The sequence below is a fragment of the Panthera onca genome, chromosome C1 (genome assembly GCF_046562875.1).
Source record: "Panthera onca isolate mPanOnc1 chromosome C1, mPanOnc1 haplotype 2, whole genome shotgun sequence".
In the NCBI taxonomy this organism is placed as follows: Eukaryota; Metazoa; Chordata; class Mammalia; order Carnivora; family Felidae; genus Panthera; species Panthera onca.
Genome location: NC_138346.1, coordinates 27,240,067 through 27,258,938, shown reverse-complemented (window position 1 = coordinate 27,258,938; position 18,872 = coordinate 27,240,067). Strand labels below are relative to the sequence as shown.

The following is an 18,872-nucleotide window of genomic DNA, read 5'->3' as shown; positions in this document are numbered from 1 at the left end:
AATAATAATAAAAATTAAAAAAAATAAAAATCCATATTACAAGTAGCTGTATCCTCACTGATATTGGCACTTGTGTTTAGCCCTAGCAGGTAAGATTCCCATTGCAAATTTGTTGTACATTGGAAGTCAATGTCTCAGACTTAGTACAGTTCTTTTTAACTTAATAATTTCCTTGCCCACATTATCAAGCTAGGCTTTTGGAAGAGAGGGATGAGGGGAAGAATTCAGGTAGCTTTTCAGTTTAATTCTCAAGTAAGATGATTGTGTGGCAGATCCCCAGCTGCTCAGTTGTTCAGAGCAGTTAGGATCTGTGATCTTTTGCGATATGGAAAATAGAGTCTTTCTCATTACACAGTAGGAATGGATGTTACAATTTCTAGTACCTCACAAGTTTCCTTCTATATTTTGGAGGGGATTGGAGTTTATCTCAGCTTTCTTATCTTTTTTAATACTACATTCACGGTTTTCAGAGAGATTCAGGTAAAGGAAGACTATATATCAGGAAGAAGAAATGAAAGGAAGCTGTGGTCACTTTTAACTATATTGTAAAACCATTTTGAGGAGTGGAAATAATCTACGACCCTATAACACTGATTAGGAATTTAAGTGAAATTTACCATGTATGTGTGGGATTTTCATAATACCATGTTGTGATTATAAGTTTGTATGGCCAAATAGTGTGTCCTTTGATTCCAGCAACTTTTCAGTACGGCAGAAGAAAATCTTTCCAAATCATATTTTCTGTCAAAGTAGTTTTGTCAGAGCAGTGATGATTGTAGCTTGAAATCTCCTCAAATGATTTTCACTTAATAGATGGTTAGACTATGTACATTTCAAATACCCAACAAATTAGAAAGTGGCATCTGATTCGTCTACAAGTGTTTTAAAGTGTATTATCTGAATAGTCTTATCAGGAAGTCAAATAATGCATTTTAGGTAACTAATTCCCTGTATTTATGCCTCTGATATTAATTGGAGCAGCATGACCAGACAGCTCTTTCTTTTTCCAAAATTAGCTTTTATTGATTAACTGAAAAAAAAAAAAAAAAAAAAAAAAAAAAGAATCCAAAGCTCTAAAGCTTTGAACATTAAGGAGTTTGTTTACTTTGTAAATGCCTGGTTTCTTTAAAACAAAGTATCTTAACATTTTAAGATAATTAATTTTAAGATAATTAATTGATACTGTCCCCAATAAGGCATTGGTTTTTTAGGTTCAAGGTGAAGATTTTTGGTCACTGACAAATCTTCCTCAGAGAGCCTTGGGGAAAAAACTGCCAGTTTTAGCTAGGAGTTTGGGTTCTTATATTGTTTTATTTACTTGGACTCTCTGTGGCTAGGACTCTTGGTGTTAAACAAGGGCTAAAATGCAAACCTGAGAATTTCCCAAATCCTTTTGGACATGTTAATAAACATGGCACCAAAAAAAGTTTTCTATGCTGAACTGGTTGGAATGCTTTGGACATCATTGCCCATCCCTAAGATTCAAAAGTCCAGTAGCTTATCAAAAACTCTTAAAAACCTCAAGTTATATACATGCCTCTGTAGCTCAGCATTTCTCAAGCTTATTTGAGCACTTTACCACTGTCTTCTTCCCCAAAACACATAACCAAGACTAATCATGAAAAAAATCAGACAAATTTCAATAGAGGAATTATCTATACCTGACCAGTATTTTTCAAAGTCATCAAAAGCAAGGAAAGTCTGAGAAATTCTTACAGCCAAGAGGAACCTGAAGAGACATGGCAATGAAATGTAATGTATCCTGGATGGAATTTTAGAACAACAACAACAAAAGGACATTAGCTAAAACTAAGATAATCTAAATGAACTATGGACTTTAGTTAATAATATATTAATATTTTATAATTAATTATAACAAATATACCATACTAAGGTAAGATGTTAGTGATAGAAAATTGTGTACAGGGGTGCATGGGAACTTCTTGTACAATCTGGTTAATATTTCTATAAATCTAAAACTGTTCTAAAATTATAAAGCCTATTAATTTTTTTAAAGTGGCATTAACAAGGCATGTACTTGTTTTGGGGGAAACTTGCTACTTACGAGTATTTACTCAGCATGCAAACTAGATTGGATAATGTAGGAATATGGAAATTTAAATTAAACTATTTTAGTAAAGAAAAGTAAAGAAATCAAGGCATGTAAAGAAAGGATGCTGAGCCAAGGGTCTCAAATTCAAAGGTGACAATTTGAATCCACATAATTTCTTCAGCCCATTGGACATAGAAGACACTGCAACACTGAGAAAAAATATAATCTGTATATACCTAAATGAGGTCCTTTGATTTTTGACTGGAAGGCAATGACAGAATGGAGTCTAGAACAGTGCAGAATCATCTTTATAAAAGACGTAGGGAAGATTTCAGATGTGTACCTGGAGTGCTTAATTCTGACGGTGCATCCCTTCTATCAGGCTTCCATGTCTCAGACATTTCCCATGTCTGCCTTGGAACATTCTTTCAGTCCCATATAATATCCGGAGACAGATTTGCAAGTAACTCTTGTTATTGTACCAAGTTTTCAGACTCTTGTTCCTGTGGCAATAACTCCAGAAAACTACTTAAAATATTTTATATATAAGGACTTGCAGTATCATGGCTAGTAGTATAATTCTAACAACAATAACAGAGATTGTAACTGTTAATTATTGGACATGACTGGGACTGTGCTGAGCCCTGTATATTTTTCTTTTTTTTTCTTTTAATTTTTTTCAAGGTTTATTCATTTTTCAGAGACAGAGCGTGAGCAGAGGAGGGGCAGAGAGAGAAGGAGACACAGAATCTGAAACAGGCTCTAGGCTCTGAGCTGTCAGCACAGAGCCTGAAGCGGGGCCTGAACTCACAGACAGCGAGATCATGACCTGAGCTAAAGTTGGACGCCCAACCGACTGAGCCACCCAAGGCGCCCTGCCCTGTATATTTTTCTGTTCAAACTTTACAATAATAAACTAGGCATCATTGTCCTCGCTTTACAGATGAAGAGACACTTCTGGGGATAAAGTTCTTTACACATTGTCGGTGATACAGGGATGCTCCTTGGTTTATTCACAAGCCCTTCAATCAATGCTTTGAAAGCTAAATTCATATCATTTTTTAAATATGTTCTTAAGGACAATAAATAGAACCCTTATGGGAAGCAGTTTGGAGGTAGGTTTGGTATTGTAGTCAAATTAGTTTAAATGAGTTAACTCATCTAGCTCTTCAGCTATGAATAGAAAACTAGAATGAGAACCTGAAGAACACATTGAAATTTGGGGGGAAAAAAAAGACAAATGCTTGTCAGGAATTTGGTGGGAAAGCTTACTTTCTTTACAACTTAGTTTACTTGTGATGTCTCTAAACAGAGCTTAGTAACAGGAAGATTTGTTTTAATACAATTTTGTTTGCTTGTTTGGATGTTTTTACTTGAGTTACTGTTTTGAAAACAGGAAAGTAAAAAAAAAAAGGAAAGAAAAAGAAAAAGGGAAAGTGTTCTTAGTTTCCATCAGAGACAGTCATGGCCTATGTCTATATCCTCAGTCTGGGAACAGTAGGCCATGAATAAGACTACATTGCTGGCAACAGCTTTCTAGAAGTGAGTAATGAATCATCTCTTATCAACTACATGTCTAAACCTAGTGACATCAGTGTGTAAGTGAAGGCCATGCAATGTCTGTCACTGACTTAATGTGTACAAAACACCTACTCCATGACTTTTTCAAACTTTACTATAATTCACAGTTACTGATACATGTCAGTAATTTAACTTTTCCACATCTGTTTGACTTAGTTGTGAAATAACATTATAAGGTAGGATGTAGGTCTAATACTGTATTTTTTTATCTTTTCTCTGTAAGATATACTAAGACAAAATCTTAATATATCTATATATACTCTTAATACATAGGGTTTAGGAAAATTTGCTGAGAAACTAAGTCAAAACTCTCTTTTAATATACAGTATCCAAGAAAACATATCCATCTCTGGTTTGAATTGAACACCTTTGAAATGGAAAAAGCTAATGTGGGGGCACCTGCGTGGCTCAGTCGGTTAAGCATCCGACTTCAGCTCAGGTCATGATCTCACTGTCATGGGTTCAAGCCCTGCATCAGGCTTTATGCTGATAGCTCAGAGCCTGGAGCCGGCCTCACATTCTGTGTCTCCCTATCTCTCTGCCCCTCCCCAACTTGTGCTCGCTCTCTCTCTTTCTCTCTCTGTCTCTCTCTCTCTCAAAAATAAATAAACATTAATTTTTTTAAAAAAAAGACTAATGTGTTAGCCATTGTCTTTTCTAGGGTTCAGGGAGAATTGTGTTTTTAAATATTTTTTTTAAATTTTTTAAAATGTTTATTTTCGAGAGAGAGACAGAACCTGAGTGGGGGGAGGGGCAGAGAGAGAGGGTGACACAAAATCTGAAACAGGCTCCGGGCTCTGAGCTGTCAGTGTAGAGGCCGACTTGGGGCTCCAATTCACAAACTGTGAGATCATGACCTGAGCCGAAGTTGGATGCTTAACCAACTGAGGCACCCAGGCATCCCTGAGAATTGCTTTTAAAAGAGTACTTGGAGTAGTTTCCCCCAATTCATCATTTCCCCCTCAGCCATTTGTTTTCTCACATACTTCTACCCAATTTTCTCATACTACAAATTTTCCCTATCCTGAAGGATTCCTTGACTCTACTGTATAGTCAATATCATGTATCAATGAAAGTTAGATATCTCCTTAAATGCCAAATACTAGTGTAAAAAATATATATGTAAATTAATGGTGATCCTGTATTAAAAGAATTGATACGCCAGAAGAGATCTGTAAAAACTAAGGTATTAACAACAGCTGTTTTCTTGATATTAACAGTCGATTATTGAGCATGTTTTTTTGACCATAGCTAACTATTGAGTTTGCTATAAGTGTGCCCTATCTTAGTAATATTAGATCATAGTTCCCCATAGTGATGGCCGCTATTGTTTTTATTCCAATCCCAGAAGAGGTCACAAGGTGTAGAAGAATGGCAGATGATCGGAAAGATGAAGCAAAGGCACCTCACTGGACCTCAGCTCAACTAACAGAAGCATCTGCACATCCACATCCACCTGAGATTAAGGACCAAGGCGGGGCAGGGGAAGGACTTGTCAGAAGTGCCAATGGATTCCCATACAGGGAGGATGAAGAGGGCGCCTTTGGAGAACATGGGTCACAGAGCACCTATTCAGATACCAAAGAGAATGGCATCAATGGAGAGCTGACCTCAGCTGACAGAGAAACAGCAGGTAACCAAGGGCTCCTCTGTCACCAGTGCTGGCTTTGTGCTTTGAAGTCTGTTTAGTCTGAAACTGAATTAATTTACCATGATGACCTTCTTTCACCAGCACAAGGTCTAAAATTCCAGTCCGTCAGGGAAAATAGACACCAAGAAAAAAGAAAAATCTTGAGGAGGAGCCTAACATTCCCCCAAATTAGTTGTATTCTTAATCTCATCTCCCTATTTAGTTTTACCACTTTAACTTTAATGGACAGATGGCTCAGTGTGTGTGTGCTTTTGCTAGTTAACTCTCAGCTTTTTTAACTCATTGAAAGAAAACTTCACAAATGCTTTGAATGATATTGGACCTAAATCTGATTGACTGATTAGAAGCATATGTACATTTTAGGTCAGAAAGCCATATAGAGCCTATCTCCCAGCCTGTAAAAAAAAAAGGAGACAGAGAGATTGGGGCGCCTGGCTGGCTCAGTTGGTGGAACGTGTGATTCTTGATCTTGGGATTGTGAGTTCAAGGCCCAAGTTGAGTATAGATATTACTTTAAAAAAATAAAATCTTAAAATAAAAAGAGAGAGAGAGAGAATAGGGAAGGGAGGGGAGGGGAGGGAAGGGAAGGAAACACATACATGGGAACCATTTCATACTTCCTCAGAGAGCTTTTTAAGAACTAATATTACAGATGCTTGAAGGAGAACTTAATTTGGCTTACTCCTAAGTACTTCCTTTCAAAGTGCAATTTCTACCAATAGTCCTCTTTACTCTCATTGATAATAGCTTCCTTGATGGCGTAGTCATTATAAAGCATTAACAGCATAGAGAAACACTTGCTTTCACTATATTCTTCACCATTACTTTCCGTTTTTTCTGTCATAAGAATTTAATGTGTTTGTACACAATAACTTGCTGACATGCTACTCCAAAAAGAGGAGGTAAACTATAAGTAATAAGAAAGGTAATGCCTCCTTCAGAGTCATCCCTTGCTTATTCAAAGACTGATTTTCTGCACTCAGTCAGCAGCACTTATCAACTGTATGCTTTGTTCAAAAAATATACTTAAAATTAATGGGGGTAATATTAAAGGCTTCTCAAATAACTGAAGAGAAATTACATAAGGACATGCTATAATTTTTTTAATCCACTCATTTGATAAACTACTGTTGAGCATTTTCTATATGCAAGGTATATTAGCTTCTGTGCCAGAGCACTTGCAAGGAGTGGTCTCTGAACTTCACAGAGCAGAGGATGCAGTAGCAGACATGAGGCCTGTGCACACAATTCAAATGCAAAACACAATGTATTGTGTGCCAAATGAGCAGTATAGAAAGGCAAAGTTGAAGAGAGATCATTATTACTTGGGACCAAAGTTCCCAAATTGCGTACAGAAGCATCTTGATAAGTCGCAGCAAACTCAGGGGTGTGGCAGAATATTTTAAATGCTCAAAGGAAACACAGAGATACTCAACATCTGTTAAGCACTACATGACCTCAAGATAGTGCACAGTTTCAACATTCGATTACAGTATAAAATATAAATATAAAATCCTTTTCAAGATTTATCTTTGTGAAGTCAGGTTTTCGGCTGTAATAAGAAGCAAGTACCCTGCAGAAAGTCATGTGGAACAGGAGAAGAGAGTGGCAGTGTCCAATCTAATTTAAGTATTTGAGCAGCTGCACAGTGCTCAACAGACACATATGCCCCATTAGTAAGGAATTGTGGATACGAGAGAAGTAAAAATGTTATTTTTGCCTTTCGTGGCCACAATGAGGATTAAATGAGATAGTAAAGTGTACAAAGTCAATGAATCAAGAAATAGTATCTATTAATTACCATTAGTGTTATTGGTGGTGGTAGTAGTGGTGTAAATATGGACGATAGGGCACTCTTGATCAAGGAATATTTTTCTAAAGTTGAGTATAATACAACTTGAACAGGGCAGGACCTGAGTGTCAGGAGCACTAACTAGGAACATTTTGAAGAAACTGAAGCATGAAGAGATGAGGACATGAGGAGCAAAATTGTTGTGGGGAAAGCAAGAGATCATGTGATAGACCAACATTTTTCTCATCGTCATATCTTGCAACACCTGACATTACACTTCAGGGACTCACTAAATGTATGTTGAATGAGTGAGTGAATGAATGCAAAAGAAGAAAGAAAGTCCTACTTAAATTAATGGTGAATGAAAACTCTTGAAAGTCTTGCTTTGTCTCTTGGGCTCTCACCAGCTGAATCTTACTGATGATGATAGAGGCTTGAAATATACTAAGGAAAAAAATCCCTGTAGCGTGTTTGGTCAAGGAAGAACCAATATCACTTACTATTTCATTTTTTCAGTGGTCTTAATTAAATATTTAAGAGCATCAGAAAAATCTCTTTGCCAGGTCAGTATGTCCTTGCCAGCTTCTTTGAGAAAATAATATAAATTAAAAAGAGATTAACAGATGTTTCTTTTAATTTATGGGTTCAGGACCATCCAGAGTTAATTTTGAATTCAATTCAACATATATCACACGAATCTTGTACTGCCTTTGAGAAACTGATTCTGAAAGTTCTATATGTATGTTCATAGTGAAAAAAGTTGTAACCAGCTGGTTGTGGGTCACCAGAGTGAAGTGTGCAATCCAAACTATGATGTTTCTTAAGTTAAACTCCCTCCAGAAATAACAGGCCATTTTTAAGTCCATAAAATATCCATATGTAGAAAGCTGTGGGAAAGGAAAAATGTGAGATATTGTCTCATATCTACAGATGTTCTAGTGATAATTCAATGTGCAGTGAGATTTTTCTCCAAACTTTTGCTTAATAAAATAATGCATTTTATTATTGATGGTTTATATATAACTGTTTCACAAACAAAGATCATTCCCAATAAAAAGAAGTGTCCTTAAATCTCAAAGATAGTCTTTAGAAATGCTAACCATTGATAATAGGCATCACTAATGAGAGCTGGCATTGTATTTCAAGGTGATTAAAGAGGACCAGAGGAGCTATATACTGGCCTCCTCTTTTATCATTCACATGTAATCTATCAGTATATTGCATTTTTCCCTTACAAAAGATACTTCTTTGGGCACTTTTAACATAACACATTTCCTAGGAACATCAGGTCTTCAGCTACATGTTGTGGTGTCCAAGCCACTACTGGTTGAATCCAGAGATCTTTCTTCTTTCCTTCTTTGCTATAGTCCTCTCTTAATTTTTAGAAACAAATTTTTCCTCAAGTTTGTTTATTTTTATTCTTCTCTAAAAACAAGATCCCATAATAAATTAAACGCCATCACTGCATCACTTTCTTCCTTCCTTTTGTCATCAGGTGGGCTTACTTGAACCAGAGATCTTACCTCATTCTCTCTTACCTATGCTTTTCAATGTTCACCTTCATTTCTGGGCCATAATAATTCTTAATTTTTAGATGTGCAAACCCATAGTCAGCTTATCTTTGATCTTATGTGCTGAGGCTGGGAAAGGGGGAGAAGGGAATTCTAGAAGGCAATAATATTTTAAATTATATATATATTTTTTACAGATTATTCTTCTAGATGTTGGCTCTTTTCTTACAATTGAAAGCTAATCCATAGAAAAGTAGATAGATTTACTCGCTTATTGTAGCATAACTTTTAATTACTTTAAGAATTATTCCTGTATTTATTCACTAAAGTAACCTTTTTAGAAGCCATGACATAAAAGTCCCCCCCCCGCCCACCCCGCAAAAGAGAAACCATTGAGAATCTAGTCATTTAGGAAAGCTGCTATTATAATGAAACTAAATCCATCATTTTTTTTTAATTTATTTTTTTATTGAAATATAGTTGACACATAAAGTTACTTTAGTTTCAAGTATACAACATAGTGATTCAACTTCTCTACACGTTATGATACGCTCCCCACAAATATAGCTGCCATCTGTCACCATACAACACTATTACAGTACCACTGACTGTATTCCCTATGCTGTACCTTTTAGCCCCATGACCTACTCATTCCATAACTGGAAGCCTGTACCTTCCTCTCCATGCTCATCTTGCCCCGCCCCCTCACCCCATTCCCTCTTGGTTAATTCTCTTTATTTAGGAGTCTCTTTCTGCTTTTTGTTTGTTTTAAAACAGTCATTTTAAATCGTCTTCCAAAGCATGAATCATAAAAGGCTTGTAATAAACCTTTCCTCTCTTTTCTGCCTCATCTTTATTGAAGAAAGCAAGAGGACTGCATTTGGTACCCCCAGAGTTCCAATCCTGACTGGAAATTAGTAGCCGCATCTTTTTTATTTAAAAAAAAAATTTTTTTTGTTAAGTTTATTTATTTATTGAGAGAGAGAGAGAGAGAGAGCAAGCAAGCGAGTATGAGCAGGGGAGGGGCAGAGAGAGAGAGGGAGAGAGAGAGAACCTCAAGCAGGCTCCACACCATCAATACAGAGCCCAACCCACGAACCATGAGATCATGACCTGAGCTGAAACCAAAAGTCAGATGCTTAACTGACTGAGCCACTCAGGCACTCCTAAGAGCCGTATCTTTAAGTTTCTTATCTTTCTTATCATATTAGCATTCATATCAAGATCACTGCAAGAGACAGGTAAGACCACCTTTCAGTCCTCCTCTTTACTGGTGTAGTCACCCATCTGAGATCCCATGACCACAGCCAGACTGCAGGTCTCCAACTGCATAGACCTGTGCGCTTCCCACACCCCACTCTGCCAGATTCGGAGCAGCACGGCCAGCTGCAGCTGTTACCAATTATAGCCTTCTTCTATTACAGAACAGCCACATCCCTGTACCTTTCAGCATGACAGAAAATCCTAACTTTAGTCTTGATTTTAGCATGAATGGAGCAAGAAAGGGGGCAATTCTCAGAAGTTTATAGATGCCACAACATTGAAGTATTTAAAATCATGCTTTTGTGGAGCACCTGGGTAGTTCAGTCTGTTAAGCATCCGACTCTTGATTTTAGCTCAGGTCATGAACTCATCGTTTGTGAGTTCGAGCCCTGCATGGGGCTTTGCTCTGGCAGTGCAGAGCCCGCTTGGGATTCTCTCTCTCCCAAAACAAATAAATAAACGTAAAAAAAAAAAAAAAATCATGCTTTCATGATTTTGACTATCCTAAGGTGCAATGCTTTCAACACAAGTAAGAAAGACCAGTCAGGGGGTAAAGGCCTTTGTGATCATCAAAAGTCGGTATCAGCCATCTCTTGGAGTAAATTTAAAGATGAAAGGACGTTTCTCCAGTTACCCCCACTCCAGTTCTCCAGAGCTGCTTTGTTTTCCCAACATCCTGGGGATCCTATTCAGGTCTACTTCCTGCTGCGGCCGCGAGATCTGTAAAAGCTGTTCCAGGTGACACACTATTGCTTTTTCAGAGCTCACCAATGGAGCTGTGCCTTTGAAAGCCTTGACCTGCACTTTAACCTCCCCAGAGCTTAGACAGCCAGGTGATCAACATACTGAGATACGCAAGTTTATTGTTGCTGGAATTAGAAGCTGAGGCTTAAAAATACATAAAGGAGGAAAAGTTTGTCATCATTCACATGCTAAAGGTTGATTATACCTTTAAGCTTCTCTTTCCCTTTTTCATCGTAGAAAATGTGAACCTGCCTTTTTCTTACCTCTCTCATTTTTCCTGCCTCCATTCCTAGATTTGAGATTTACTGGCAGGAGTCACCATCCCATTTAAAATATGGCATATTGTATATGATATTTTATTAATGTACGCAGGGCCAAAAAAAGTACAGAACCATGTCTCTCGTGAGACGACTAAAGCCATCTGCGCCACCCCACAAGACAAGTAAACACGCTGGCCTAACAATACAAGAGGTTGCAGATTTTCCTTGTTGCCACGGCAACCACTCATTGCTCTAGCTGCCATTTCCCTGAGCTGCGCAGAGAGAGGAGTGTGCAGAGCACAGTTATTTAGCATTCAAGGCTGGATCTGCAGAAAAGCACCAGGGCCTCACTGCGAAGCGTCTGGGCCTGGAGGCGCCGATAGATGAGTACACAAAATGGGGATCTCGTCCGTGGTTTCCTTTGAATGGTTAGGCATCTGGGGCTGGAAAGAGTAAGAAAGACAGGATTGATTGAAAAAAAAAAGAAAGGCAATTCCACAAGGTTTGTATTTGTCATGTTTGCTTTGTCCTTATGTGGTCTCTATACCATTTGAGGCAGATTTGGGCATTAACTTCAATCATAAAATGTGGCTTGTCTTGTTGGTAAATAGAAGGGTCTGAACCTGATGGAGAGCTTGCTTACATGGACGTTATAACAATGAACTGTATCTCCTACTCTTGGTAAGATATGAGCTTGTATGTAGATATGAGCTTGTATATAGATATTGATAGCTAGAGCTTAAAATGTTTGCACAAAGTGGAGGAAAAGACAGGCACCAGATAACGTTGTTTACTTAAATGCGCAGTTAGGGGTGGTTCTTCCTGTAAAAATTGACTTCACATCTCTCTTTGCTCTTCAGCGGAAGTCTTAAAGTAGAATGAGATTGTCTTAAGTCAATAATTCTGAATCAAAATATAAGGAAACCATGATTTCTCTAGACTTATTTTAATTGAACCCAGTGATGTAACAAATTAAAATATGATTTTGTTCCTTGGAATTTTAATTGCCTACAAACATTTCCAGTTGTGAGGAGCAAGGCTCTAACACAATATAATAAGATATTTGAAAACTAATATTAATTTGTATACACATTTACTCCCATGTATATTCTTCCACAAAATGCCTCCCATGCACTTGGTGAAAATTAGTCCCATTTCTTTACATCTTGTTTTATACTAAATGTCAGAACCACAATCCCAATCACTAAAAAAAAATGTTGTTTATCATTCTCTTTGGGCACTGACACTGAAAAATTATTTTGTTGAATTTGAATCTTAATGACTGCAACAGATTTGAGCTAAGAAAAATTAAGACCTACTTGTAAAATTATTCTGTCTGGCTTTTTTTTTAATGTAAATATAATTTAATTATCACTGTATTTTCTTACTTGACCCTCTCCCCTGATCCTGTATTTTCCAAGACATTATCACATTTCCTCCTCTCTAATTTGCTATCACGTTTTGTCATCATATTTTTTTAAGGTATTTTTGAGGTTTTTAAAATCTCCACTTAGGGAAGAATTCTACATGCCCCATAAAATCCTTTTCATTTGCAGTGAGCAGATGAAAATAATCAGTCATGGAAGCAAGTCTTCCTGGATTTATTTTTGGACGATGTAAGCCTTTGTTTTGATTAGCCTTATGCATAGCCTTTATCTGTCTCTTGTTCCATTTCTTTTTTTTTTTTTAAGTTTATTTATTTACTTTGATGGGGGAGGGGCAGAGAGAGGGAGAGATAGAGAATCCCAAGCAGGCTGCGTGCTGTTAGTGCAAAGCCTGATGCAGGGTTTGAACTCATGGACCATAAGATAATGACCTAAGCTGAAATCACGAGTCAGACGCTCAACTGACTGTCTCTTGTTCTATTACTAAGAATTCTGTCCTCACAAGGGGTGCCTAAGCACCCAACTTCGGCTCAGGTCATGATCTCACAGTTTGTGGGTTCGAGCCCCGTGTCAGGCTCTGTGCTACAGCTCAGAGCCTGGAGCCTGCTTCAGATTCTATATCTCCCTCTCTCTCTGCTCCTCCCCCACTTGTGTTCTCTCTCTCTCAAAAATAAATAAACATTAAAAAGAAAAAAGAATTCTCTCCTCACAAAAAAAAGATAAGAGAACAACTTTAATAGTAATTTGCAACAAATAAATTCCTCTGATATCTTGAGAATATATTAATCATTGATCAACAATGTATTTTTTAAGTGTAACTTATATATAAATTAACTATATTGCTTGTATGTGTCTGAGAAAAATATCTGTCCCTGTATACAAAATAGCACCTCAAGGGCTGGCTCTGGTTTTGATGTTATTGTTGCTAAGCGGTTAGTAGACCAGGGAGTATCTCACGGTCATCGGTCATCGCTCCTCCTGTCCTTCCTCCCCTTGCGACTCTTTCTGCTTCAGGGTACCAAGCCTTTTCCTCTCATTCCCTCACCCTTCACTGCTCCTTAGCACATTACATAAAGCACGTGCTTTGACTGTCAGGGGAGTCTGGAAATTCATTTCAGGAGCAGATGAACAGAACAACTGGTGCTGCCTTGCAGATCTGATAGTGAAAGCATGATCTGACTTGGCATCGTGAGTCCTGAGGGGAAAAGGACACTGAGCCGCTTGCTGCCTGCTCACGGTGCGGCTCATCTCACAGAATGAGTCACCATTCGGCAACACTCATAGAAAATACAATTCAAAACCCAGCCAAACTGATGACATATGTCTTAGGCTCTCATTGCAACTTTTAATAAATATGCAAATGCTAGGTGGTTATTAGAACACAGAAATGAGAACAAAATGTCTGTTTCTACAACTTATTTCAAAAGTTCAAACCTTAAGACGTTAGGCAAAATGACTAATAACAGAGGAATCAAGATTCAGAGAAAAATCATCTTTAATAGTATGATTCAGCTTCAGCAGCCTGAAAGTTAGATTCAAGATTTTCTGTCCAAATTTTTTATTTGGAAAGACAGATCGAGACAGCGTTGGGATATGAGCATCTCTGATTCTTCCATAAGTGACTCCAGCATGAAGGGTCAACTCCCCTGAGTGAACTAACAACCTTCTCTTTTGCAAAACAAGTTACATTTGCCCAACTAATCGGTGGTTTTATTCATGTTCTGCATTGAAACCAGTGATGGCAAAATGTTTTGAAAAGTTGCATATCCTACAGGAGAGGTTCTCAGAGTCTACGGTCAAAGATCCAGAACTGATGTTGATTTTATTCTTTCCAAGGAATCTCTTCTTCTGAACACCTGCATGTAACATGTTCGTATCTTGCTAATAGCACTCATCATATGGATCATGTTACTGGGCTTCTTACCTGTTTTAATCTGCAGCCCTAGGTTGTTAGTGTTTCGAGGCAGAAGCTGTGCTTCATTCATCATTTCATGTCCCTTTCGGTACGTGATACAATGATTGTTTCCTATAGTAAGTACTAATAAATATTTTTGAATTGATATAGAGAAAGAGTTCATATCCATGCTAGGTTTTGAGATCAGGAATCTCATAAGCAAAACAGGGCTCCAAAACTTATTTCACAGTATGAGCAACGCACTTGAGAGAATGATTGTATTGAGAGAAATGCTGGATATAAAGAAGCAAAAGGAGAAACTAAGAGAGAAAGCTAGAATCAAAGTGAGGACTATCGAACTGTTGGCTGGAACAGAAAGGAATTAAGTAGGAACTCAGAAACACTGTAGTGAAAAGAAAGTCCAGAAAGGATATAGCGGAAGATGGCATGGTCTAAAAATAAGAGTGTAAGTTTGGAGTAAAGAAAATATACCTTTGACTTAATTAAGGTAGCAGTATGACACATGATTAGAAATATTTTCTTGATGGTAAAAATTAATGAACTGGAAAGAGTATGGAAACTCAGGGTAAATGACCTAAGAGACATCTATAGCAGCTAAGAAACACATGGACAGTGAATAAATTCTCATGCTCATTCCTGCAAAATTGAGCCCGATATAACAGTTGGCTCCACTTGAAAGGCACTGAAATATCCTGCAAACAGCTTTACAGTTCTTATCCCTGTTGATCCTCTGGTGTAACGTGTAAGGATCGCCTCACTGTTCTAGGTCAGGAGCTCATATTAGTTTCATTTCTGACAAATGGACAATCTGAATCTTAAAGCAAATGAATATTCTAAGTCATAGGTTTAATTATCCTTCTTTAAAGGAATATACCAGTTTCGTCTTGGAGAGATGAATCTTATTTTTGAAGGTCAGCCTGAATAAAAGTATCACCAATGTCCTTTTTCTCTCTACTTCATCTTTGAGTCTGGAAAATGATTTGCAAAGATAAGTTCTTCGGTAATAAACAGCATTTCTCTACTGAATAACAGAGATATTTATTTGTTAACTTTAGGAAAAATGTTTTGATTTCAATTGGATATGCTTCTCTAGTTTCATTATTTTAAAAAATGATAAGAGTTTTTTGTGACCCATTTTTTTTTCCTTTTTGGTATATTAAAATGAAAGATGCTCCCATTTGTGTTTTCTGATTCTAATCATTAAGTATTTTAGTATTTATAAGACTGTTTTTCTTCTCCATAAGAGAAAATCGTCATCATCATTTACTATTGCTTTTATAAGCAGTTTTAAAAATGAAATTTTTAGATACTTTTTCTCCTTGTTGCATTTTGCATGTTGCTATCCTTTATCTTAAAGCCTATGTACATTTTCTCTTTCTTAAAAAATTGTTTATTGTTTTTCCTCATGAGCTTAGAAACTAGAGATTTGTGCCTAAAGCATTGGAAAGATTGGAATAAATCTGCTTTACTCAAAGTTTTACCAGAACAAAAATGCTAACCTAGGGAAAACTGCTTTTTTTCCCAAAAAAAAAAAAAAAGCTTGACCTAGGTGACAAAGCATGGAAGATATTCCTCCAGATCAGTTCTCACCCAATTCTTAAAAGTCTTGATTTCAATCAGAAAACAAAGACTGAGTTTGAAGCAAATACAGATTCTACTCTCCTAAAAAGTCACATTTTAAGAGGGGAAGTTCATGTATTTGGGGTAATAATGATCCCTGTGATCCCTGTCCTCATGAAATATCTGCCATCCAGCCCATGAAAATTATAGTGCTTGAAATGCCCTGTGGACCACACTGAACTTAACACATGATCTGAATGAAGCATTAAAAATACTGCTCAAGATGGGGTGCCTGGGTGGCTCAGTCGGTTAAGCATCTGACTTCAACTCAGGTTATGATCTCATGGTTCATGGGTTCAAGCCCCACATAGGGCTCTGTACTGACAGCTCGGAGCCTGGAGCCCGCTTCAGAATCTGTGTTTCCCTGTTTCTCTGCCTCTCCCCCACTCACGTTTTCTCTCTCTCTCTCTCTCTCTCTCTCTCTCTCTCTCTTTCTCTCTCTCTTTCTCTCTCTCAAAAATAAATAAACATTAAAATAAATTTTTTTAAATACTCTCAAGAACTTGGATGTTTTGGTGACACAGATTTCCTTTCTAGTTGGATTTCATTGTTTAAGGAGGAGTAAATTGAAGCTACCCTCACTGATAATTTAATATCTTAGGACTGGATTCACCAGATGAGATTGAATTTGTTTTTTGTTTTTTTTCTTTTTTAGTGTGAAAAATTATAAACTTCCCAAATTATGTTTAACTTTTTAAAGTAAATTTTTAAAATGATGAGCATTTCTTCAATTCTAATTGGAAATGCTTGAGTCTCCTGTGCCCCAAATAATGCTGAGTTTCACCTCTGCCTTATGCTCTGTGATGCAATTGGATATGAAAAAACTATATAAATACAAAGTGTTTTTCTTCACCTGGTCTGTAGAGAAGTGAAAATTACCACATATGCTTTTTAGAAAATATTTTGGAAAATCTATTTGATTAAAATATTGAGGTGGTTCTTTTATTTTGTCCTATAAAATTTTAAGTATGATGCTTTAATTCATATGGTTGCATTAAGACCATACTTCTCTTCCTATAGCTTTTGATCACCTTTTTCCTATCAGACCACGTTATTCATGCCTCTGCATTTCATGTTGCATGTCAGAATTAGCCAAAAAACAAAAAAAGAGCAGAAATAACAAAGTTCCCTGATTTCATGAAAGTTTTTCCTTTTATACCTGTTTTCTTCAGGAAAACAAAACCCCAAAATAAGCCCAAATAAAACATTATTGAGGGGTAGAGGATATCTCTAAAAGTTGGGAAGAAAGTCTTGGTAAACTTTCAAGGGAAATAGAAATGAACCAGAAGTGTTTTCAGGCTTTTTCTTAGAACCAGGAATTGGGCAACCGGTTTGTGATCTACCGTGTACAAAATAACAAAATTATAATTTCATTTTGAAAAAATAAAAGCTACAAGTCCTGATATGCAAATTTTTCTTATACCTCAGGAAGAAAATAATATACCTTTTCATATGTTTTTCATAGTAAATTGGATTTTACTGCCATGAAATGAAATGAAGGTTTATGAAATCTGATTTACCTTAGCATGAAGTAACCCCATCTATCCCTTACATGGGATTGTGGTTTTCATGCCAAATGAAACTCTCTGTTTTTAAACATAGTATAGCTTATAGTTACGGTAGCATCTGCCTACCTGGGACCTGCCCTAAGCAAAATTATGAAGAAAATAAAACTTACCTTGAACACCTTTGGCTTTGCTTCCTGAATCTCCATTTCTTCGTTTTCTTCAGATTGTCTGTACGCATCTGAAACTACCTCATATGGTCAGGATCCCCCCCTCAACCCCATGCAAATCCCTTGCTTGATGTCAGCCTACCCACCTAGATAACATCTGGTCCTTACTTTTTTTTTTTTTTTCAATTCTGCTACTCCATCAAAATCAATCTATTTTTCTCTTTCTGCTGGGCTTCTACAATAGAACAACCAGAACTGTTACCATAATCAGTTACAGCTTTATGCTTCCTAGATGTTGTTTACATTCTGATATAAAGCTTCAATGTCTTTGGCTGATTGAAGCACGATATAGATGGCACCCACAATTTGCAAGTATTTCTAGAAGTATACTTTGTAACAATGATACCAATACACAGAGAAGAGATAGAGATTGACATGGTAAATGACACTGAAGCAAAATCATCAATGTAAAATTTTATTTCAACAGATCTCTAAGAGGTATTTTCTAAAGTAGAATGTGTATGTTATTTGCAAATTTCTGAAGAAAACTTTGAAGTTACTATTACTTGTTCTTGTTTGTTATACATAATGAAACTTTTGAATCTGTGGATGGAGAGAAATTCATTTAATAACATTTTCTATGGGATGCATTAATCAATCCAGAATACAAAAGTAGTCATCTTTATTCTAGAATAATTTTTGTCATGAAGAAATTAAAAATTCTATTGAAGTCTTTCCTCTTTCCTATCATAATGTGACCAAATTACAAATATAACTTTGGACTGGACACTTATTTTCTTACTTAAAGGATCTTGCAAAGTCTCTTGATTTTGCTACTTAGAGGTCCTAGAAAAAAGTCTTTAGGGGCGCCTGGGTGGCTCAGTTGGTTAAGCGTCCGACTTCAGCTCAGGTCATGATCTCACAGACCGTGAGTTCGAGCCCCGCGGTGGGCTCTGGGCTGATGGCTCAGAGCCTGGAGCCTACTTCCGGTTCTGTGTCTCCATCTCTCTCTGCCCCTCCCCTGTTCATGCTCTGTCTCTCTCTGTCTCAAAAATAAATAAACTTTAAAAAAAAAATTAAAAAAAGAAAAAAGTCTTTATTACCAATTTTACTTGTTTGGAACTTTTCCAGAGAATGTGCCACACTTATCTTGTGTTGTGGCTGAGCTTTTATTTAACAAAAATTATTAATGAATAATAGAGGGATAGCTCAAAACTCTATCTTCTTATTTTTCTTTTTGTTTTATTTTCACGGCATTTTATTTTTCAGAATTTCATAATGTAATTAATTCTATTGTACCTTTGCCCACAGATTATTGAATTACGGTTCTCTGGTATATGTATATTCATTTATAATTTGAAATTTATAAAGAATTACCATATACACTTATTAGTGACTTGAAATCTGCCAAGTGGTTTTGGG

General features: G+C 36.8%; 1 protein-coding gene across 42 annotated transcripts in view; it reads left to right on the top strand.

The window, feature by feature from the left end:
- MAP2 (microtubule associated protein 2) overlaps positions 1–18,872 on the top strand; it is a 281,795-nt gene that overhangs the window by 199,680 nt on the left and 63,243 nt on the right. For 40 of the 42 annotated variants that reach the window (XM_060623311.3, XM_060623317.3, XM_060623318.3 and 37 more), the window contains one exon: positions 4,983–5,267. In XM_060623311.3, coding sequence (XP_060479294.3) covers positions 5,006–5,267 — 262 coding nt within the window. In that variant the 5' untranslated portion in view covers positions 4,983–5,005. Of the gene's footprint in view, positions 1–4,982; positions 5,268–11,167; positions 11,358–18,872 lie in introns of those variants that run through there. The other 2 variants (XM_060623309.3, XM_078450938.2) reach the window with 2 other exon arrangements.